Source organism: Lygodium microphyllum, chromosome 6 (assembly GCF_053477565.2).
Source record: "Lygodium microphyllum isolate KBCC chromosome 6, Lygodium_microphyllum_v1.1.10, whole genome shotgun sequence".
Lineage (NCBI taxonomy): Eukaryota > Viridiplantae > Streptophyta > Polypodiopsida > Schizaeales > Lygodiaceae > Lygodium > Lygodium microphyllum.
Genome location: NC_141140.1, coordinates 87,568,994 through 87,593,352, shown reverse-complemented (window position 1 = coordinate 87,593,352; position 24,359 = coordinate 87,568,994). Strand labels below are relative to the sequence as shown.

The following is a 24,359-nucleotide window of genomic DNA, read 5'->3' as shown; positions in this document are numbered from 1 at the left end:
CAAGTTTTGCTATAAGTGATAGCCTTTTGATCCAATTTTTAGCATTATCAAACTTATTAAATTGATTTTTAGAATATTAATTTCAATAAATATTCTACTACTCTAAAAATTAAATTCATTAGCCAATAATTAAATTGGTTAGGCCAATTTGTCTTCCAAGTATCCCAGAGTCATTATTAGCCCTTAGATCGAGCATTAATTAATTACTTAATGCCTAGTCTCTAATATCACCACCAACATTAGTGGCCAATAATTTGGTCTAGGCCAAAATCTAACACTGGGTACCACCTAGTGCCTATCAAGCATGACTTATTACAACTTTTACTTTTGGCATCAAACTGATATCCTGGGGTCCTAGATCTCACAGTGGGAAATAAGTAACTTGCACCTCACATGTGTAAGTCACATTAGTACATTTGATTAACTTTTAATTAAATGCTAAGCAAAGTAATAAATTTTCACGTCCTTGTGAAATCATGGTCAAAATTAAATAATCACAAAGACAAAGGTACTTGCATTAAGATGTAAAGTGATGCTTGGGTCCAAGCATTTGGTTGGCCTCGTTGAAGGAACAAGACACATATCATTGCTCGAGATTCAAGAGTATATATTGCTTTGGAGAGGCTTAGAATCCTCTAGATTCTAGCCTTATTCATCCATCAATAGCCCAAAATTAGCATCACTATGGTTAATATAGGTATATAAAGATGGGAATATGTAGTCAATTAGAATGTTGCCAAAATGATGGATTTGAAATAAGTGAGGAGGAAGAGAGGGCTCACTTAGAAGGAATATAAGTGGCTATGTCTCGTGATAGCTAAAAAGAAAGATTGTTGGCCCACATCCATGGTCATCAATAGGGAACATATTGTCAAGTTTGTCAAGGTTGACTCTACCAAGAGATTATGGAGTTGTCGTAAAGAGAAGGATGCTAGGAATATGATGGTAGAGTTTTCTTACTATTAAGGAGAAGTGGAATAACATCATCTTGTCCACCAGGCTTAACTTTAAGAGATGGAGAGTGCTCACAAGGTCCTTTCTCAACAAAGATGGATTGATAAAGAGAAAGTTTCACAAGGTCCTTCCTTAGCAAAGATGGATTGATAAAGCGAAAGTTTCACATATGTGCATTTTATATCCAAGGGGTCAATGAGTCTTTGGAGGAAGTTAAATAACTTTGGAACAAAACTAAGAAATAGTATAGGAAGTAGGCTCCATCAAGAATGCTAGACTTAGGCTAATTTTCATTGGGGAAGGCTTCGACCTACATGAGGGTCTCTTAAAGTATGGATTGTCATTCACATTGTTGTAATGTGCTACATTCAGAACTTTAGAATTCCAATGTGTTTAAGAAAATCCTTGTTACTACTAAGATAGGGTAATTGAGCCAATAAAAGAGCACCTTAGTTTTATAATATTTTAGGGTGCGGAGACGGTAAGAATGATAGTGTTTTGTTGGTGCTCTAGTAAATTCTTCAAAGCAATCTTATTACACATGTCAATGCTACAAAATATGTTGTAGAACATCCCATAGCTAGTGTGCCAAAAAGAGGCTATACTCGGGGGAGAACATGGTCGAGGAATTGAGCCAATCACAAGCAAAAGTAGGTTGTGTTCTCGTTCACTTGCTCTGTTGGGAAAAGTGAAATAGTAGTGGAGAAGAATATATTTTAAATTGGGGGATGTGTTGATCTTCTTTTGGGGGGATGCTTCGTTATTGGCACATCTTTCCTATTAGGAGACACTTTGGAGTCATGTAAGTTTGATGTCCTTCGTGCCATTAATGGTGTCAAGGGGTATGATTAAGTTTGTAGAGTGTTTGCTAAGGCATTAGCTAGCAAGCCCTAATGAGAGCCTTCAATTACAGATGATGTAATTAACTTTACCTTTCTAATGCATTATTGCACATTATGAAAAAAAAAAAGCAAATCACATTAACATTCATCTAACAATCTCACAACCGACCAAATATTAGGACATAAACAACGAAAAGCTGTCTTGTAAGTTGTGTATATGCTACCTCTATAGAGATGGGGAAAGCCTTATAAACACATTCTTTACCAGCTTAATGCTAATCTCTTATATTAATTTTGATTAGCCTTGATAATGGTTTTATGTAAGGCGCATGTGCCATGGACCATGCATTGCCTTTGCAAGGTCCGACCTTGGAAGGCAGGAACAGAAAGAGTGAATTAATTGATTAATTGATGATGACGCATAACCCGGTGGAAAAATGCGAAGTGGGGATGATTAATGAGCTGAAGAGAGTTATGAAGAGCCGTGTTTGGTTTGGCTTTTGTACAGAGTTCTTTTTTCTCCTGGGTCGGAGGGGAAGGCAGGGAGAATGTTGGTGCAGCAGCAAAAGCCACATGCAATGTTTCTGCCTTGTCTTTTCTCCACATCACATGTCCTCTGTTCAATCAGTTGCTCCATGATGTTCCTCTGATGGCTGTACCGTTCAAACCCTAGCTTGCAGAAAGAAGAGCATTGAGGCGTTTCTCGCGGGTACTGTTCCTCTTAGTCTCTCTTCTGAATCCTCATCAATGTGAGAGAGAGATTTACGAAAGAGAGAGAGAGAGAGAGAGAGAGAGAGAGAGAGAGAGAGAGAGAGAGAGAGAGATTTGCTTGCTCATGTCCGCCTCTCCCTGTACCTTTCCAGACTCCCCGAGGCAACCTCTGACTATGCCATCCCCCACAGGGCACATCTAGCATCCATGCCATACAATGCCCTCTCTGCATCAGCTGTGGAAAGCGTTGCCAGCCAGCCAGAGCAGATTACGAATCATCTTCACACGCCTGTCGTCCAGCAATTCCAAAGCATTTCCGAGTCCTGTGTTTGGTGAATCCTTTCAGGATTGTCATTCATCCACCGGCTCCTCTTCCTCGTTTGGAGCATTTCAGTTCGAGTCTACCGGTTCCTTTGGCAAAGCATCCGAGGTGGCTGAACAAGTCAAACCGCTCTCTGCAGCAGAGGCTCTGACCCGTTTTTTCGCAACCCCTTCCATACACGGGCCAGTATGGCAGAGTTTTGGACATAACCAATCCCAAGTTCCTTTCGAAAACAATTATACTGCTCCAAGAAGACAAGGATCAGAATGGAAGAAGCTCACCTCCAAATTCAATACACCCTGGAATGTAAAAAGTCTAAAAATAGAAGAGCTCCACCCAGGTTTCAGGATTGTTCACCGGTCTGAGTCATTCGATTGCCCAAAGCTAAGTTGTGTTTGTGATTATGTGGAGGACAATACAGGAAATGATAAAGATTCAGAATGTAAAGAAACATCGGATGCTACATCGGAGCTTGAAAGCCTTCTCAGTACCTCCTTAACTTTCCATGCTATACGGGCTGGAACATGTCTTCCAGTTGTGAATGAATTATTTCACATTGCTATACACAGTGCTACTATTGTTGGTGTTGCTGCTGCGAAGCAATTGGAGTTGATGCTTGATTCATCACCGGAGGATGAAAACTTTGAAGCCAAGGAAAAATGCACCGATGGGTATGTTCTATCTTGCTTTTGTTGTTACACTTGCTCATACATGCATGAGGGGAGACGAGGAAAACGATGGAGTGTTCTATTGAGACTTTAAAAGACTATCATAATTTATGTGTTTAGGACTCATTTTCATATTACGAAATAAGATTAGATTCAGAAGGTTGGAATACTGACTACTTATAATGTGTATCCTCTGAGTATTTTTGCTTACTTTGTAGTGTTGCACGCTGTGTAAATTATTTAACGTTTAGGCTTGACATGCACAGCATACAAACATTCAGAGATGTGAAATTTTCACATTGAAAGGATCTTATACGTAGCACTATAACTATCTTTTCTAAAGAACAAAAATTCTAGCTTTGAAATCTAGGAACTGCCTAAAATTAGGGACTCCTCTATATAGTTGGCAAGTGTAAGATCTTTTAGAGCACATCCTTAAATTGTACCATAAACTTAATTTCAGCCTGCTTATAAGTTGTAGTATGCGTGATCATGTCATCTTGTTGTTTGGTAGATCTTTTTTTTTTTTGGGCACAAGCATGAGTTTGGTATACTTTGAGTAACATGCATACATAGCTTGAAGGAGAGGTCAATCTTAAGAGACATCCCTTGTGAAGACACCACTTTGCATGGTTCGTCCTTTGGACTAGGACGTCCCTAGTGCTTGAAGACCTGTTTCTTGGTTGTTAAAGGGCCTTGTTGGTCCCTTTACCCTTTTGATATGTTAGAGGATACACCTCATGGATGGGCAGTGTGCAAGGTGGGTAGCCTTTGGGCAGGCAGGCAGGCAGGCAGTGAGGGCAAGCAACGGCCTGTTATTTGGGCAGCATGACAGACAGCCGTGCAATTGGCAGGACATGGGTAGTGGGCATGGTCAGCGAGTTTGTGCTGGCCAACCTGCTTCTCTTTCTTCTCCCCGTTCAGCATATTTAGGCAGTCCCCAGACAGATGATCATGTACTCTGTATCTCTCAATGAGAGTGAGGTTCTGGCTGAGTGCATACTTAGACACCAGACCTTGTATGTATCTGTTCCAGATTTCAGTCTTCAGCATTCTTGATTTTTGAGCTCTCTCTCACACAACACACACACACACATACACACACATTGTAGAGCACGGCACCCACCACCTTATCGCCATGCTCAGCATCCTTGTCATCAGCAGATTTGAGTTGTCATCTTTCACCATCGGAGATGAGTACTTCCTCTTAGTGGATTCACTATCTTGGATCACCCCACGAATGCAAGTGCTTTCACTACCAAGGAGCGATGACAAGAAGAAATACAAAATCCATGTTGAACACATGATAAGGGGGGGACATTTTAACTAAAGAATGTCCTCACCAGAAACCAAGGGAAGATTGACCTAATAGGAGAAACCTGATATTTCTTTAGTTGAGAGTGTGATGTTGTGGAAGTGATGCAAGGGGCAAGTGAAAGGGATGAACTCAAAAAAAAGGAGCGGAAGAAAGAAAGATGTATTTACATCTCTAAAAAGCTAGGATGGCCTATGAGACAAAGAAACGAGTACATTTGACCATGTTATTTGAACTTGAGAATAAGAATAAACATGAAATGAAAACAACTAACTATATTGATGTTCATGTTTCTATAGAACCTTGGTACATGTTGGCATTGTTTAGAGCTTTCCATCCTCAAATTGATCTGCAAACAAGTATTCTTGAAGAATTCATGATTACTATGCTTAGTTGCTATTATTAGGATCATCAGGTAGCATGTGAGGAGTCCTTGCCTTTGTTTGAGTATGTGGTCAATGTTATAGTTTGTGCTTATATCAAGTGGATGTTGAGAGAGTCTATGGGTGTCTACTTAAGAGTGTTGGAGACTACTTCAGGGAACTTTGTGGTAGACTGCGCATTAGTTGATGGTGAATTGGTTCTATGTTAAGGTACAAAAACAATGATTCAAGCATTTGGGGAGTTCTCACTATCCTTACCTCCTTGGAAGAAGGGGACTTTCCATATAGTTAAGAAGCCAAGTGATGTGATGTATCAAATGGAGCTATCCTTACAATCAAGTATATGCTAACATGCTTTAGGAGTTGGTGGTGCTAGAGGAAGTGCTACTTCACTAAGTACGAGTAGGATATACAATGGAAGGAATTGGGATATTGGCTTTGGTTCAAGGGCTACCCATGCTTGAGGAAATATGGTTGCAAGAGTCTTAGTTTGTCTTTGTATTTGCTTTGAGTCTATCAAGAGGCTGTACATTTTGAGGCAGCTAGAGTGCCAAGGTATAGACATGGGTATGCAAAAGCAAGAGGACTAAAAATGTGCAATAAGTGCATTAAAAATGTTACCTTATTGAGAACAAACGAATGTTCAAATAACAGGAAGGCATATTGAGGACAATATACACGAACATGTACCTAAGCAAGGTATGAGATACAATGAATGAAGATGAGGTTGCTAGAGATTTGGTTACCTCTAGGATGGGCACATGGACGAAGGATATTGTTCAGCCAAAGGGAAGGGCTGCACTACTACACCACTAGTTGCAGGGCACTATGGGGCTGAGTATTTGTCTTTTACATAAGAGCATTATTGCTCACATAACCTCTCATGGGATTGGCTGAGGGATGTGAATGGTAGAATGAGCTTGGTTCACCATTGGTGACAAGTCTCAGGTAACGGTTTGCTATGTAGGCACCATGCCACTACTATTAGGCTAACATTGTCCCAAGTCCATTATTTTAGTTTCTTTTGTGTTTTAGATCTCGATTTTAATCTCTTATTATGTATAGTATTACATACCTTAGCACAACAACTACCTTCATTGAGTAGGTGGATTGGTGAGCTACTTTGGATCGATGCTTACAACCCTTGCTACTTGGTCTTTTGGCAATTTAGGGGATCTTTCATAGATCCTTGCTTTGGATATTTCCATAAAGAATACTTGTAGAGGCTAGCCAATGAGGTTTACCCAATATTGGGGCATGTCTTGATGCCTTGCACAAGTTGCATATAGGACAAGCAACATTGTGGGCATTTTCCTTCAAAGGGAGCTGGCATGGCCATTATGTTTCTTCAGTTGGTTCTCATGGATTTGTATGGCCCCATGCATAGGGTGTTGTTGGCACAGAAATAGGGAATGACACTTTAGTGCCATGGAACAATTGGAATGTGTATTTGACTCTTCGGACCCCTGGAACAACCGGTCTTACTCCTTGGCCCATTTTGTAATAATTTGATACTCATTCCTTGGCTGTTCCATGGTCACAAGTCTGCTGAATCAGAAATTTCAAACCCCCTTGTATTACCACTTCTAGGGTAATGGGTTGGGTAGTATGGCAGCCATTAGTGGCCCTTGAATTCTCTGCAACAATGGGTGATTTTGGATAAAAAGTCATTCTACGTCTTAGGCACCAACTATCACAACAAATAGAAAAATTTTGACGAATTTTGATGCTGTATTGCTGAAGATGAAAGCCTTTTTTGAATCCATGTGGTAAAAATTTTGCATGCTAAAGAGATACAAATGATGACATTGGCAAAAATGTGAATGAGTGTTGGAAGAGAAGACCAATTCCAAGGCCTTGCATCCAATAGAAAGAAGATCACCATGTTATAATCACTTCACTTTTTCTTCTTTAATTGTGCCAAATTATTAGACCTTACTTAATTGTGCCAAATTATTGGGCCTTACTTGCACTTTAAAAAAGCAACATCATTGGGGCTGCAACTTTATTGGCCCTCTTACCTTATATCTCCAGTTTCCTTTCCCATTCACATGAGTTTTAATATTTAGGTAGCATAGGCCTCTTTCTACACGTGTTCCATCACAAGTCCCCCCAACCAAACACCCATTTACAGACCATACCACACCTCCATCCATCCATACACACAACCAACCCCAAACCACCCTGCCTCCCCAAGCCTTTTCTCCCTCCCTCTTGCAATACTCGTTTCATTTGAGTGTTATACAAAAATCGCTTTATGCACGTGTACCCTTTTGTTGCACATATTCCTTGACCGCGGCCTTTTCTTACGTTTTGAGGCATTTCGTTCTCATGTAGGGCCATTTATCTCTTGTTCATTTGTTGATGTATTCTGTTGAGTTATTGTGCTTATTTTTGAGGTCCAAGATAGAGAATGGATAGTGAAAGCTAATCTTGGTGGTGATTTGCTTGTCATGCATTTTATGATTGTTCTTCCTTATTAGGAGTTTGTAAATGTTGACCCACAATTAGAGAATGACATTATACATTTGTAGAATAATCATTATGATGGTGGAGCATAGGGGTTTGCCTCATTTTCTTTGGATAAAGGTGATAGCTACTACAGTTTGAAATTGGAGTTTTTCTATAGAGGCAGCTTTAGGTATGATGTATTAGGACGCTTTTAATGATCTTTGGATATTTGCTCACGTTTATATTTTGGAGGATGAAAGGGGAGAAGTTGGAATGCAAGTGCAAGCCTTTGGTTTTGGTTAGATAGGTAACCAAGGTTTAGAGAGTTCTATGCTTGGGATAGGAGAGTGGAAGAGAGGGGTGTCATATCCATGGACATCTGGAGATGGGCGCTAGTTGCATTGGTCATGGTGGTTATGAAGTAACTTAGTGTGAATGCACTAAGGAGACTTGAGAGTTAGATCAACCAAGTCTTATTTATAGGACTTGAGGCCCTATAGGCTATTGTGCACATTCATTGTGTGATCACCACTCTTGGACTCTTGGTTCGTTGGCCTACGCATTCATACATTGGGACGGTGTAGGCTGGTGGTATGGGATATTGGCCCTTGGGATATGGCTATGATTCGGAATGTTGCTAGCTCCCAGGCTTGGGGATGAGCCCGTTTGGCTTTATAGTTGGGAGTTGAGTCTGACATTCTGTGCTTTTATTGTGAGTTTGGCTTGCATGTAGTCTCGTGTGCAATTTGGATTCTAGGGGGAATGTATCAAGGGGTATTGAGAATAGAAGTGCAACAAACCTTTTGTATATCAATTGTTACTAAGACATATTGGCTTAATGATTTCAAATTAAGTTGATGCTTACGCACTTTGAAAGGCAATTTGTATTATTTAAGTATTTTAAAATATGATGAAATGTTCATTCTTCTATTTAAGGGTGGCCAATGGGCAGAATGCCCTATGATTATACTTGGGTCGTCATTGACGAGATGCCTAAGAGAAATTAAAAGTTTAGTGGAGTAGTCAGATTGACAAAAAAACTCATATGATTAAGACTTTTACACTAAGATAGTTATATTGATTAGAAGCCTATATAATGAGTAGTTTCAAAAAGGGAAGCTAGATGCTCATGATCGAAGAAAGAAACCATGAATTGGTGATTTTTTATAATGAAGCTCTTTAGAAGCTAAATTTGACGATTCCTAAAAATTAAGAGGATACTATTTTTGAAAGTTGCTCAAATGAAAATTTTGTTTGTGTCAAAGGCTCGAGAATTTCGCAAGTAACAATTTAGTCTTTAGTAGCTATCTTAAATTCTTACCATTTCAGAGATTTTTAGAGTAGAAGATTTGGAAGCTTCTTTCTTTAGAAAAGTGACATGTGTCATTTAAAATAGGACATGTGTCATTTTGAAGAGATAAGTGTGTCTACACTTGTCATTTTCAACAAACGCTTATTATTTGTAGCCTCTACTTTTCACTTTTAAGCACCCAAGCCCCACATCTATATATTGGAGGTCTCTCTCTTTATTTGGAATAAACTCTCATGCTGAAATTTCAGCCACATGCTTTGTACTCTCATATCAGTCTCTCATCCAAGAAGCACGTTTTACTTAGTTTGATCTAATCCAAGCACAAAAGAAGAAAATCAGCTTGCTGCTCGAAGTTTGCAAAAATTTGGGTTTCAAAATCCTAATTTTCAGAATTGCTCAGAGTTAGTAGAAATTAGGGTTTTAAAACCCTAATTTTCAGAATTGGAGCAAATTAGTCCTTTTGTATATGGTTTGGGTACCCAGTGCTCGTGGTTTGTTTCAATAAATTCCTATAAAGAGGGAGAGGTTAGTTCCTCTCTCAATGAGGTGTCAACTCCTCTCTCTCTCTCTTAATTTTCATGGTGATAATTAATGGAGTTGGTTAAGTTTAAAGTATTGTTATTCTCATGTTTTTTTCCAGGCTTACATGGTATTAGAGCAAGGACTTCTTCCTTGTAGGAACTTCTTTGGGTGACAAGATCTTTGGGCCCAACTTTCTCACCATGTCAAGAGGCGAAGAGGAGAATTTTGGTGAACCACCGGAAGGCTCTCGACACTCTGTATTTGTATGCTTCTCTGATTATGAGAAGATACAAAGATACAAGGAGTTGGAAGTTGATACAAAAATTCAAGCTTTGATGGAAAGAAGGGCTAAAGCACCGGTTGAAGCAAAGAACTTTGAAGATTTCCTTACCAAGAATGCTCTTGAGATACATGGTATTACGGCTGCGAAGGTGTATGTTAGCATGAAAGGTATCAATATTATTGATGTAACTAAGTCTATGAAAGGTAACACATCACCTATCATTCAAGAATTCCCACACCTATATATTGGAGGTCTCTGTCTTTATTTGGAATAAATTCTCATGTTGAAATTTCAACCACATGCTTTGTACTCTCCTATCTGTTTCTCATCCAAGAAGCACTTTTTACTTTTTAATTGATAAAATTGACTGCAAATTAAGACTGGAAACAGTGATAGCAGTAATCTTTTGCATATTAAGAAGCTTGAGGGTGCCCATAATTTTGCAATCTGGTAGAAACAATGCTATAATGTCTTGGTGCAGAAGAAATATGTAAAGCCCATCAAAACAAAGGGAATCAAACCAGTAGACATGGAATAAGACGAGCGGGATGACTTGGATGAGCTTGCTCGCTCTACCATTGAGCTCTCAGTGTCAGACAACTTGCTCTTCAACATTGAGAAGCTGAATTCAGCATATGCAATGTGGCAAATGCTTGAAGAATTGTATGCTCAGAAAAGTGCAGTCAGCAAGGTTTATTGGCTGAAAAAACTGATGGACTTTCATATGAAAGAGGGTACAGCCATGTTTGTACATTTGAATGAGTTTAACTCAATTTTCACTTAGCTAATTGCTTTGGATTTTCATATTGATGAAGAGTTCAAAGCTACCTTCTTGCTATGCATCCTACCTGAAAGTTGGGATACTTTCAGGACAGCTTTGAGTAATTCGAATGCTCAGCTGTTATACTCTGGTGTGGAGAGCTCTTTGCTGATGGAAGAACTTGCAGAACAACTCAACAAACAAGTCTTCAAATGCATTATACACTAGAGGCAGATTTCAACATAAGAGCAGTTCTGAAAATAGAGCATGCAACAAATCTCGTGAAAAGAATGTGGAGTGCCATCATTGTGGCAAAAAGGTGGACTACAAAACGGATTGCTTTTAGCTAAAGAAAGAGAAGGGAAAAAACAAAAACAATGAAGCCAACAAGGCTGAAAACAAGGACAGTCACCCTATAAAAAAGAGCAATGTAAAAATAGAAGAGGTTAATGTAGTCACTCATGATAATGATAGTGATGGTGATGTACTTCTAGCTTCTTTTTTTGGATGCACATGCATTGATTGCAGATTTTGAGGATGATATTCACACTTGGATACTTGATTTAGTGCGTCCTTTCATGTCACACCACATCACGAGTGGTTCTCTGACTACAATGGTGCTGTAACTTGGGGGATAACTATGCATGTAAAATTGCAAGTATTGGCAATGTGAAACTGGAATTTCAGCATGGCTCCATGTTTGTTTTGCATAATGTGAGACATGTATCTTAGCTCAAGAAAATCTTGATAAGCACATGGCAACTAGATGATGAAGGCTATCACACCATCTTTGGGGATAGCAAATGGAAAATATGTAAGGACTCCTGCATTGTTGCGAAGGGGTCCAAAAGTGATACTCTGTATCCTTTGCATGTATCTAGTGTGCATGACCATGTTGTGGCCATAATTGAGTAGCCAAGTGTTTCTTTGTGGCATAGCTAGTTGGGACACATGAGTCAATTTGGAATGAAAGTGCTCTCTTGTTTGGGTTATTTACCGTGTTTGAGGTATGCTGATTTTGAACAGTGTGATCATTGCATTTATGGTAAACATGCTCAAATGTCACAAAAAATCTCTCTCTAAAGTCTTCACCCTTAGAGTTAGTACATTCAGATATATCAAATGCCAGGGTTATCTTTAGGGAGGAAGAAGTATTTTATTATCTTTGTTGATGATGCCACATGCAAAGTTTGGGTTTATCCAATCCGTCGCAAAGACGAGGCCTTGGATAAATTAAAAAAATTCTTGGCACTTGCTGAAAATCAGACCAGTAAGACATTAAAATACCTTTACTCTGACAATGGTTGGTAATATGTGTCCAAAGCCTTTCAAGAATTTTGTGACAACAAAGGGATTAAGAGGGAGCTTATTGCTCCTCATAATCCGCCCCAAAATGGTGTTGCAGAGCGTATGAATCAGACCATTCAAGACAAGGTCTGTACCATGCTGTCACATGCTGCTTTACCCCATGGTTTTTGGGCAGAGGCTGTTACGATAGTCGTACACGTGATTAATCGGTCACCAAATAGGTCTTTTTGGAGGGGGGGGGTTTTCCCATGAAGTGTGGTCAAACTCCCAAGAAGTGTGGTCGGGCAAGCCATCTTCGTATGCACGCTTGAAAGTGTTTGGCTGCGAGGCATTTGTGCACATACGCAAGGAAGAGCGCAACAAACTTGAGCCAAAGTTCTAAAAATGTATTTTCCTAGGATATGGTGATGAAGGTGAAATGGGGTATAGATTATGGGCTCCCGAGAAAAGAAAAGTAGTACGCAGCAATGATGTCATCTTTCAGGAAGATCGCATTCACAAACAGCCCGAAAGAATAGAGGAGGTTCGAAGGGTTGTATTCCGGGAGGATGTACCAATAGGACAGCAAAGAATGCCTGTTAGATAGCAACAAATACCTGGTGAAAATGTCCTTGAAAATGCAGGGAATGATGCTGTAAATGATTAACAAGATCTTGCCCATGATGTTCCACAAATTCAGCAAGAATATATGCACCCAGAACAACCTGAACCAGTTATACAGCAAGCTGTACCTCCAGAACAGCAAGCTGTTAATGCAGATTTACAGGCTGAATAGATTGCAAATATTGATCACTAGGTCCGTAGGTCGACCCGAATGCAAAAACAGCCAAACAGATTTGTTCCTGAAGTAAACTATGTATGTGGCTGACTATGTCATGTTAACAGATTGTGGTCAACCGTCATGCTTCCAGGAAGCCATGGACAGACAAGATAGTAAGAAATGGCAAAAAGCAATGCTATTAGAGATGGAATCTCTCATGAAGAATGGCACTTGGGATTTAGTACTTTTTCCAAAAGGACAAAAAGTGCTACCTTGCAAATGGATTTACAAAATGAAAGTCACTTCTGGTTCTTTGCCCAAGTACAAGGCACACTTGGTTGCTAAAGGGTACAAGCAAGAACATGGAATTGATTTTGATGAAATATTTTCTCTTGTAGTCAAAATGACTGCTTTGTGAACCATCTTGGGCTTGGTTGCATCTGAGGACATGGAACTCATACAGATGGATGTAAAAACCGCTTTCTTACATGGTGATCTGAATGAGGAAATCTATATGCAGCACCTGATGGTTTTGTTGCCAAGGGAAAAGAGCACATGGTATGTAAACTCAACAAAAGTTTGTATGGGCTGAAGCAATTACCACGTGAATGGTATCACAAATTTGATACATTCATGCAATCTCAGGGATTTCATCGTTCTCAAGTTGATCACTGCTTATTTATCAAGAAGGTAGCAAATGACAACCTTATTCTCTTGGTTTTATATGTGGATGACATGCTAATTGTAGGCAAGGATGTTCATGCCTTGGACTCCTTAAAACAGAGTCTACACAATAGCTTTGATATGAAAGATCTTGGTGAGGCAAATCACATTGTTGGCATGCGTATACTCAGAAACGTATCAAAAGGTCTTCTTTATCTGCCACAGGAAGAGTATATTACAAAAGTTTTGCAACATTTTAATATGGAGGGGGGGAAAGCTATTAGTGTTCCATTGCCTCCATATGTGAAACTTAGTGTAGACAACAACCCTACATCAGATGATGGTAAGGCTGAAATGGCCAAGATACCTTATGCTTCAGCTGTTGGTAGCTTGTGTCAGAGTGCAGTGATGCAGAAGCGTAGGACAAAGACTGAGAGAGAGTGAACACAGAGGAAAGAGAGAGAGAAAATGAGACAGTGTAAATGCAGAAAATCTGTAGTGTAGTATGTTGTATAAGAGTGCAGAAATACACAAGGGGGCAGAGGAAATATCTGCGTATGTCTCTGACTTGATGACTTTGATCTCCGTCAGCCCGAGCACAGTCTGTCTCAGCCAATTGATCTCAAGATCAAAATCTAAAATAATGAATATTGGAGTGTGCCATAAAACCGACTATAAATAACCGAAAAATAGGAAATAACTGTAGCAAGTCGGCTGCATTAAATGCAGCCGACTACAGTAAAAAACTGTCCGCCTGTAGTAGACTGTCCGATTGCACAGCCCTGCTGACGTAGCATCCTGCCTCCTGCCGTACGCTACTGACATGGCATTCGTATTGCTCTGCTGTCCGATTGGCTGCCTATCTAGGAAATGACACTGGCTAACATCCCCTCTCAGATCGTGGACGGGTCAAAAGATTGAGGGAGCTAGAATGCTGCCGAAGAAGAGCATGGGGAAGTGCCTTCGTAAACAAATCTGCAAGATTATCCTTCGTCTTGCAATACTCCACATCAATGGTCCCCATCCAGAAGCTTATCTTGAATGAAGTGATACTGGATCTCAATGTGCTTCGTCTGGGCATGGAATATAGAATTCCGTACCAAGGCAATGCAACTCTCATTGTCGCACCGTAGAAGAGTAGGACGAGTCTGAGGGGAGCCAAGCTCCTCCAACAATCGCCGAAGCCACACAACCTCACATGTGGTGAAAGACGCAGCCCGATACTCCGCCTCAGTAGAAGAAAGGGCTACCGTGGGCTGCTTCTTGCTACTCCAAGAGATAACACTTGTAGCCAAGGTAAAACAATAGCTTGTAGTAGACCGTCGGTGGTTCACATCACCAGCCCAATCTGAGTCACTCCAACCTGCAAGAACCGGATCTAAAGCATCTGTACCTGCGGGATAAGAAATCCCTAAGTCAGAAGTCCCCCTCAAATACCGAAGAATCCTCAGGGCAGCCTGCCAATGCACCTGTTTGGGTTTTGTCATAAACCTTGCCAAAAGACCCATAGCAAAACAAAGATCAACACGAGTGCTGAGAAGCCAAATCAAGGATCCAATAACCTGACGGTAGCGTGAAGCATCTATCACGAGAGAATCGGAGTGTGAAGTGGCCTTTCAATTCGGATCCATAGGAGTAATAATGGGCTGACAAGTCTCCATCTCAAAAGTCACCAAGAGCTCCTAAATGTACCTCTGTTGAGAGATGAAAATCCCACTCTGAGACTGATAAATCTCGTGATCCAAGAAGAAATGAAGAAGCCCCAAATCCATCATCTCGAATGCTTGATGTAAAGCTGTCTTAGTCTCTCGGACCTTCTGTGCATGATCCCCTGTCAAAATCAAATCATCAACATATAACACAAACAACACACGATCTACCGCGGAAGTGTGCACATAAAGCTGCGGATCGGCCTTGGAGCGCCGATATCCCAACTTTGACTGAAGAAACGAATCAATCTTCTCGTTCCATGCACGTGGAGTCTGCTTGAGGCTATACAAGGCCTTCTTCAACCTGTAAACTTTCCCATCCGAGGATCCAAAGCCAAGAGGCTGCTCAACATAGATCTCCTCCTGCAAGTCACCATTAAGAAAGGCCGACTTCACATCCAGCTGATAAACAGGCCATCTCCTATGGTCAGCCAAGGCAAGAACAGCTCGAAGAGTCGCCATACGAGTAGTGGTGGCAAAAGTATCATGGAAATTAATGCCTGGGCGCTGAGCAAAACCTTTAGCAACAAGGCGAGCCTTATGCTTGTCCAAAGAACCATCGCTAAGGTACTTGGTCTTGAAGACCGACTTGACACCAATCACCTTCTTGTGAGAGGGACAAGGCACAAGAGACCAAGTGCCATTCCTCTCAATAGCCTCCAACTCGGCTTCCATGGCCTTCTGCCAATGATCGGACTGCAAAGCCTCCTTCACTAAAGTGGGCTCTCGATCTTGCATAATACGGGTCAGCAAACAATAGTTGGAGTAAACAAGCTCTGAAGAATGTGCCTGGTTTTCCGTGACCTCCGCAATCCATCTTGCCATTCCCACTCCTCAGGGATCCCCTCGATCCTTGAATCTCGGAGTGTGTTACGGGCCCAACGAGGAGGAGGACGAACCTCTCCCCATCGCTCTCCATCTGCTGAAGACCCAGGAACATCCACCGGCGGAAGCTCCTCGAGGGTTGCCGGTGGAAGAGAAGACTCTGAATCAGAAGAAGAATCTCTATCAAGAGGCTTTGGCTCCAAAGGAACTGTCTCGGGAGCCCAACTCTCCCCTGGATCTCCAAGGACAGGGTGATCCTCACCCCCCTGTGTGGTTGAAACTTCCATGAACCGCACATCTCGGCTCGTGTAGACATCTCGCTTGACGGGATCAAACAAACGATAACCTTGGGAGTGGGAGCTATAGCCAACAAAAACTTGTTGTCGAGAAGCCGCCTCGAACTTATCACGCTGCGTCTTCGGAATGTGCACATAAGCGTCACACCCAAAGATCTTGAAATAAGAGACATCATGCTTAGTCCCGAAGTAAGCCTCAAAAGGTGTCATCCTGTCAACGGCCGAAGTGGGAGATCGATTGAGGATGTGAACTGCGGTAGCCACTGCCTCGGCCCACAGAAACTGAGGTGTCTGTCGGTGCTCCATCATGGTATGTGCCATCTCGATCACACTTCGGTTCTTCCGCTCCAAAATGCCACTCTCTCGGGGAGTGTTGGTGTTAGTAAACTCCTGGTGAATGCCCCTATCTGCACAAAAACGAGCAAACTCATTAGACATAAATTCACCTCCCTTGTCTAAATGCAAGGTCTTTAGTCGTCGGCCAGAACGGTTCTTCTCAAAGAGAAGCCAATCCTTGAAATGAGAGAAAGCCTTCGACTTCAAAGTCAAGAAATAGGCCTAAGTCATCCTACTGTAGTCATCTACGATCAACATGAAGTACAAGCTCCCCTTCAGGGACTCGGTCCGCATCGGGCCACAAAGATTCATAGATACAAGCTCCATGGGTGAAGTAGACCGCCTAGAAGCTTTGTTGGGAATCGCATCCCGATACAGTTTTCCACAAATGCAGGAGACACATGGTTGATGGGTCACCACTATGTCCGGCAAACCTCGGACAAACGACCCTCGCGACACCTTACGAAGGTACCCATAGTTCAGGTGGCCAAACCGAGCATGCCATAGCTCGGATTGTGTCTAAGAAGTAAGAAGAAGAGAAGTGAGAGCTGAAGAAGACTTCAATTTGTAGACACCATTCTTCTCATATCCTGCAGAGAGAACCTTTCTCGATCCACGATCAAGGACTCAAACAGTATCACTGTCAAACTCCACCAAGAGGCCAAGAGCACAAATCTTATGGACCGAAAGTAAACGATACCCCAAACCTGGCACATGCAACACCTCAGAGGTGTGGGTACCACCACGTCCATCTGGAATAAGCTGCATCTTACCCCGCGCAGCAATAGACACAAAACAGCTGTCTCCAATGAGAATTTGCCCACGCGAAGTTCGCAAATGGGCAACACCAATGGAAGGAGTAGTGATGTGCCGTGAGGCATCATTGTCCACAATCCACTCTCGAGCCTGGGGAGCTGTCATCGATCGGAAGTCGTCAGTGTTGTCCTCAATGACTGCTAAGTGTAGAAAAGCAGCTGATGAGGGTGCAGCCACCGCTCCAGAGTTCTTCGTGTCCTCCTCCTTGGTATCTTTCTTGTCTTTGTCAGGGCAATCCTTCTTCCAGTGACCGGTCTTTCCACAAATACGGCAAGTCGATTCCTTCTCCTTGTCCTTCTTGGATTTGTTGTCCTCCTTCTTCTTTTGGTCCTTCCCCTTCTTCTGAGAGGCTTGACCAACCAATGCCTCCGATTTGGAAGCATTCTGTCCCTTTAATTGTTCCTCTTGGTCCAAGACCATAGGAACCAACTCTTCCCACCGAAGAGTCGACTTCCGCCTTGATGCAATAAGAGCGGAATAAAAAGTAGTGAATCGTGGCGGCAACTGGGATAGTAAAGTGATTGCCATGTCTTCGGAGGAAATAGGCTTCCCTGCATTTTGAACCTGCATCTGAAGCTGCCGAAGCTTGTTGATGTGTTCCCGAAGCGAAGAAGACTTATTCACGGGCAAAGTCCGCATCTGCACCTCCAAAGAAGCCCTCTTCATCAGGATCATCTGGTTGTACATTTGGTCGAGCTACAGCAATATCTCATGAGCCACCGTCAAGTGCTCGATGTGAGCTATCACAGCTGTGGTGCAAGACAGAAACAGAAAAGATCGAATCTTGGCATTCAGTTTGACCCAATGAGAGTGGGCCTTGGTCAACTCCGCACGAGCATTGGAAGAGAGTTTGGACTCATCCCTCATAGAGGGCCTGCTAATCTCCTCCATCACCAGTTCTGCCAAATCATAAGACTCCAAAATGGTCAACATCATCACCTGCCAGTTGCGGTAATTGTCACCATCAAGCTTTTGATCTGATGAAAGAGCTGGTAGGACAGACACCTTCGTGTCCATGATCGCCTGGAACTCCAAATTAGTCTCTGTAGACATTTTAACCTGCAATACTTGCACAAACGCAAAATCAGCCCCCTCTGACTGTGAAAACGCAGTCTTCTAGGGCTGGTTTCTCCGCTGCCCAAACCTTCTTCACCTGCCGGAGGCGATGAAAAGGGAAAATCTGCATGGAAGGCCTTAAACGCATCCTTCCTCCCCTTCGAACAGCAATACTCTGCAGCAAATTCACCGATTAGACTCCTTTTCCGCACACCCGCGCTCGCTTCAGCCTTGATCTGATGCGCAGCCCTCCCGCTCACCCTTGAATCTTGGAAACGTAGCCTTGTGTCGTGCTGAAATCTCCTCTTTAGATAGGTTCAGCCCTCAGTTAGTCCATCTTCACTGCTCTGATACCATGTCAGAGTGCAGCGATGTGGAAGCGTAGGACAAAGACTGAGAGAGTGAACACAGAGAGAAGAGAAAGAGAGAAAAGGAGACAATGTAAACGCAGAAAATCTGCGGTGTAGTATGCTGTAGAAGAGTGCAGAAATACATAAGGGGGCAGAGGAAATATTCGTGTATGTCTCCGACTTGATGACCTTGATCTCCGTCAGCCCGAGGACAGTCTGTCTCAGCCAACCGATCTCAAGATCAGAATTTGAAATAATGAATACTGGAGTGTGCCACAAAACTGGCTATAAATAGCCGAAAAATAGAAAATAACTGTAGCAGGTCGGCTGCATTAAATGCAGTCGATTGCAGTGAAAAACTGTCCGACTGCGTAGCCCTGTTGACGTGGCATCCTGCCTGCTGCTATACGCTGCTGACATGGCATCCGTACTGCTTTGCGGTCCGATTGGCCGACTGTCCAGGAAATGACACTGACTAACAGCTCGATGTATGCTATGGTTGCTACACGTCCTGACATTGCATTTGTAGTGGGAGTAGTTAGCAGATACATGGTATATCTTGGTAAAAAGCATTGGGAAGCAGTGAAGGATATCATGAGATATCTTAAGGGCACAAAGGATTTGTGTATTTTCTTTGGTAAGCAAAAATCATCTGTTATTGGTTTCACGGATGTAGACTATGCTGGCCATCTTGACTGCAGGAAGTCTACTTCAGGATATGTGTTTATGTTCACAAGAGGAGCAATCTCTTGGATATCTAGGCTGCAAAAGTGTGTTGCACTGTCTACTACAGAGGCAGAATATGTGGTTGCCACAAAGGCATGCAAAGAGGCTTTATGGCTTTCACGTTTGGCGGGAGTTCTTGGGATTATAGAGGTTCCTATCCTCCATTGTGACTGTTAGAGTGCTATCATGCTAGCACGGAATCCTGTCTTTCATGCAAAGACAAAGCGCATACAGGTGAAGTATCACTTCATCACGGATGTACTTGACAGCAAAGGCATTGAGCTTGTCAAGGTACATACAGATGATAATCCTGCAGACCTCACGAAAGGTCTCTTAGCCGAGCAGTTTGCTCATTGACGCAAGATGATGGGGGTTGGATAGTATATGTGTCTTTCAACTTTGTTCATACATACACTTAGCTGATTCTCTCCTCTACCTTAGGCATGTTGCCTTTAGGTGGGAGGTTGTTGGGAATAAAGGGTCATCGTGCCTTTTATTGTGTTCGGGTGTGAACGCACCCTTACACTTTGTACTTTATATATATATTCAAAACCTAAAATGTGGTACATTGTCATTGTACCGAATACCCATTGTGTCGTGCTCACTCTCTCATTCTACTATGCTCAACTCCTTGTCCCCTTCACTCTTAGCTCACGCATAGATTCTTGGACAACAGAAAACAAAGCAGGAGCACAAGTCCTAAAATCTGATACCATGTCAGAAGTGGTGCAGCAATGGAAGTGTAAACATAAGCTGTAATAAATTGCTGAAACACAAGACAAAAGAGAAAGGGAAAGAAAGAACACAATACAGATGAGAACTTAGATGTATGCTATCAGACACGAGATTGTCGCATACAATAGTGACTTACTAGCTGCGTGGGCACGGGCACCTGCTCCTCTCTCCACGGGAACTCTAGGTTGTGAATTGACCAACTGAGGAGGAGCCCACAATAAATAGGCACAAATAATGCCATAAAATATGTCAGGTCGGACAGCATTTAATGCTGGTCAGCCAGCAATAAATGCCCAATATGATCATAAAATGACATAATAAAAAATGCCTAAATAACCTAAATAATGTGCCCAAGTCTCTGCAGTTCAGACTCACACATGAGCTGACATATCTGCTAACAAGATGTGCCTTGCAAGCAACTTCAGAAGAAAGTGGCATATTGGGGAGAGCTTATGCTGAAAGACCAAATGAAGCAACAGGGGTAACACACATACTAGACAACCCCCCCAAGTCCAACTTGATCTTGTAGACATAGGAAGGCTGTGCACCTCATGTGAGTGAATCAAGTCGTCGTCGTTTTTCTTTTTGAACAGACCATCCTTTGTTTCTTGTGCCACATTTTATTGTTTGCTTAGTATTTCAATGAGTTAATTTGGTTCTTTTCTGTCCATATTAATAGTGATCATAATATTTTTGTTGGATTGCAAAAGAATCCAGCTTTTGTATATTTAAACTGTGAATGAAAAGCGGAAAGAAACAAAGGGGAGTTTTTAGCTCCTAGTAATTCAATGTACTCACCTAGTATCAATGAATATGGACTTTGCTATGGACTATTTTTATCTCAACATTCGTTTCATAAACTCAAATGGTTGAAGCATTACTATCCTGAATTGTGTAAGGATTAATCCCATTCGCTGGATCATTTGTAACTGTGTGCTATTGCTAGCAGTAGTGAATTATAACACATCTTTGGATACTTAGCAGAAACTTGAACAATAAAGGATTGCGACTTTTATCTGGTGCATGCTGTATACCTCACCCAGAAAAGGAGTCATCAGGAGGTGAGGATGCCTACTTTATATGCTCAGACAAAGGGGTAATTGGAGTTGCTGATGGTGTTGGAGGTTGGGCCGATGTGGGTGTCGATGCTGGAGAATATGCTCGCCAGTTGATGAATCAATCTTTAATAGCAGCTCGGCAAGAGCCACGTGGTTGTGTAGATACTGCTCGAGTTTTGGAGATAGCTCATTCCAAGACTTATTGCAGGGGATCTTCTACAGCTTGCATTCTTGCCCTCTCAAATCATGTAAATATCTAGGCTTTTACACGAAGCTGCTGATCTGAGTAATGCAACTGGTGGTGTATTTGAATGACAAAAGTCTTATTTTTGCAGGGTTTGCAAGCTGCAAACTTAGGTGATAGTGGTTTTCTTGTGGTGAGAAATGGCCGTGTTATCTTCAAGTCACCAGCACAGCAGCATAACTTCAATTTCCCTTTCCAACTGGAAAGTGGTGGAGGTGATCCACCTACTGCTGCACAGGTCTGTATAACTGGCTATACTGGCATTGCTTTATTTTATTTCACCTTTTGTGCCTGCATTTTTTTGTGACCAATATTGTTTTCTTACAGAGCTGGCAATGACTGAGAAGTCAGTATTATTGTATATATTCATTTTTTGAGTAAATTGTGTTCCTGTCAGCATAATTTGCTAGTGTGGCCTGTGGTAGAGATGCAGCTTTGTTTTTCTGTTGAAGCAATGTTTGCACTAGAAGTGATTGAATCTAAGGATGTCTCAACATGGACAAACACAAATCTTTGATAGTTGCAGAGGTCTGTAGTGCCGTAGATACACCCCGTCACTTTTTAGGCAAAGTCATTTCTGTGGTATGGGACTTGCAAAGGCACGTGGTTTAGAAGTTGGAGGGGACTCACTCTCTGGTGCGAATGTAAAAGTGAGCTGAAAGAGTTACAAGTGTACTTCCTCTACATGGATGAGGTTGGGAACCATAAAAATCACAGATGTGGTGGGTACCCAAGGGCCATGCTTATTGATATGGTCAAAAGGCTGGGTGGTTAGACCAAGTTTCACATAGAATTTATAATTCAGGCAGCATGTAGGCCTTCCAAAGTGAATACTGACCCTTGAACTCCCATGTCTTAGGACCAGGCCAGAGAGGATAAGCTGGAGAGTGTGTTGTGCTTTTATGGATTTTGAAATGTGGCAGGGAGCCTTCTAATGTTCACCAGCAGTAGCAAATGCGGATCTGGAAGTGTCTTGATCAGTGCCAGATGCTGGGTCGCATGAACAGTGGACAGCAGAGAGAAAACAGTCCACAATGGCCAGGCGACAGCTGCAGCAGCAAAACACAGCTACTCTGATGATGTGAGAGACTGTACGACCAGGCTGGGCAGTAAATGCAGGTGCAGAAGATGTCGGCAGCAGCTGGCGGCAGTAGATCTATGTCAAACAAAGGCTGGAAAGTGGTCTGCAGCAGTAAACGCAGCCTGCAGTGTGATGTAGACATGTTGAAAATAGTTGCCAGCACGGAGAGGGGCTGGAGCAGGCAACATCTGTGGCCAGCAGTGAACATCAGCTTGAACTGAGATGTCCTTTGTAGACTGGGTGTGGACAGTAGAGATAGGCTCCAGCAATTTGCAAACCTGGATTAGGACTGAGTGGTGGGCAGCTGATCTATTTATAGGAGCGTGGATCCTCCCAAATTAGGGTCTGGCTTGTTCGACACTGACACTCTCTAGGAATGTGCACCATTTAATGGAACTTTGGTAATAATCGAGTTTTGGGGCTGTAATAAGTAGCTGATTGGTTGATAATACATTTTTAGCTCAACACATCCTCTACCATGGCTGTGTAAAGTGGGATCTTGAGTGTGACAGTTTGTCTGCTTGTAGAGTGGCTTGTAACACATCCTCTACAATGGCTATGTAAAGTGGCATCCTGAGTGTGATAGTCTGTTTGCTTGTAGAGTGGCTCGTAGTAATGTGAATCTTTGGATCTTTGCTCAAGTATGTAAGTCCATATATCCATAGAACACTGTAGTTCGAGCTCCGGTGCATTCTCCTTGACATTAGTCCTGTGTGAATGGTGGAGAGGAAGCTGTGCTGGATGGGTTTTACTACTTGGCCCAGTTTTGTGTTGGTCATGGCAGTCTGCAGAACAGTGTCTTTCTCAACATTACACACATTTCCACCCTCACTAGAAAAGTTTTGGATGTACTAGGATGCTTGGTCCAAACAGAAGAAAAGGAGGATCAGCTATGTAAAACGACAGCAGTTGATTGCACTTGTTTGTTGTTTAGTAGTGACATGCTTGGTGAATGTTGTGGTGTTAACCTTGTTCAACTTCTTTTTTGCACAGGTCTTTACTGTTGAGGTTGCATCAGGAGATGTGATTGTTGCTGGCACAGATGGGTTGTTTGACAATTTATTTGATACAGAGTTGACAAGCATTGTGATGCAGTCAACACGATCAGGTTTCAGCCCTGATATCACAGCTCAGAAGATTGCAGCCCTTGCAAGAGAACGGGCACAGGATCGTAACAGGCAGACTCCTTTTTCGGCCGCTGCCCAGGATGCAGGCTTCCGGTTTTATGGTGGAAAAATGGATGATATCACTGTGATTGTGTCATATGTAACAAGTGATATCTAGGTCTCCTTTACTGTACAGCAATCCATTTTTTGCTCGATTTGCATGACAGGATAAGGATGTCTTAAGGTTTGTGCATGGACTGTTTTTCTTTTTCAAACTTTGCAGTGTAAATGTGTATCTCTGCTAGATGGTTTGTATGCAACACAAATCCTCTGATCAGGGGCAGTGTTTGCAGGGCTTTGAGAAGAAGGTTTCATCCTCACTCGAGTCTTATTCATCTATGCACCAATGTATCTATAAATAGCAGCCAAATTCATTTTACGTGTGATTATCTGCTAGCATGGTCGTGGGGAGGTTGTAAAATGGTTTGACTATTGATAGGGGTGTTCAGATTTACATCATTGTTGACTGTGATGCATGTTCTTAGGGTCAGTGTGACGGTTGAAAGTTTCAAAGAGGATGTTGCATGTTCTTAGGGTCAATGTGATGGGTAAGAATAGGAAACATGTATGCTTTCCAGGATAGAAACTGGTGATCAAGGTTGAGAGAAACAGGACTGAGGCTTCAAAAGTTCACATGTGCATGTGAAGCAGAAAGGTCCTCTGGCGATGTCAGACGAGCATAGAGTTATGGAAATAGTGTAAGCAAA

The 24,359-nt window shown here is 42.2% G+C and overlaps 1 protein-coding gene across 1 annotated transcript; it reads left to right on the top strand.

The window, feature by feature from the left end:
• Nucleotides 1-2,225: 2,225 nt before the first annotated feature.
• On the top strand, nucleotides 2,226-24,029 carry LOC148034779 (putative protein phosphatase 2C 55). Its single transcript, XM_087679754.1, has 5 exons — nucleotides 2,226-2,505; nucleotides 2,660-3,500; nucleotides 21,088-21,409; nucleotides 21,497-21,643; nucleotides 23,480-24,029. The coding sequence occupies exons 2-5, from the start codon at nucleotides 2,725-2,727 to the stop codon at nucleotides 23,768-23,770; spliced, it is 1,536 nt and encodes a 511-aa protein (XP_087535880.1). The 5' UTR covers nucleotides 2,226-2,505; nucleotides 2,660-2,724; the 3' UTR covers nucleotides 23,771-24,029.
• Nucleotides 24,030-24,359: the final 330 nt, after the last annotated feature.

Bases quoted from the DNA above. Each gene is read 5' to 3' on its own strand.
- LOC148034779 (XM_087679754.1), top strand. From the start codon at position 2,725: ATGCCCTCTCTGCATCAGCTGTGGAAAGCGTTGCCAGCCAGCCAGAGC. The intron at 3,501-21,087 runs GTATGTTCTATC...GATACTTAGCAG, and splicing joins AAGGAAAAATGCACCGATGG to AAACTTGAACAATAAAGGAT. The intron at 21,410-21,496 runs GTAAATATCTAG...TTATTTTTGCAG, and splicing joins TTCTTGCCCTCTCAAATCAT to GGTTTGCAAGCTGCAAACTT.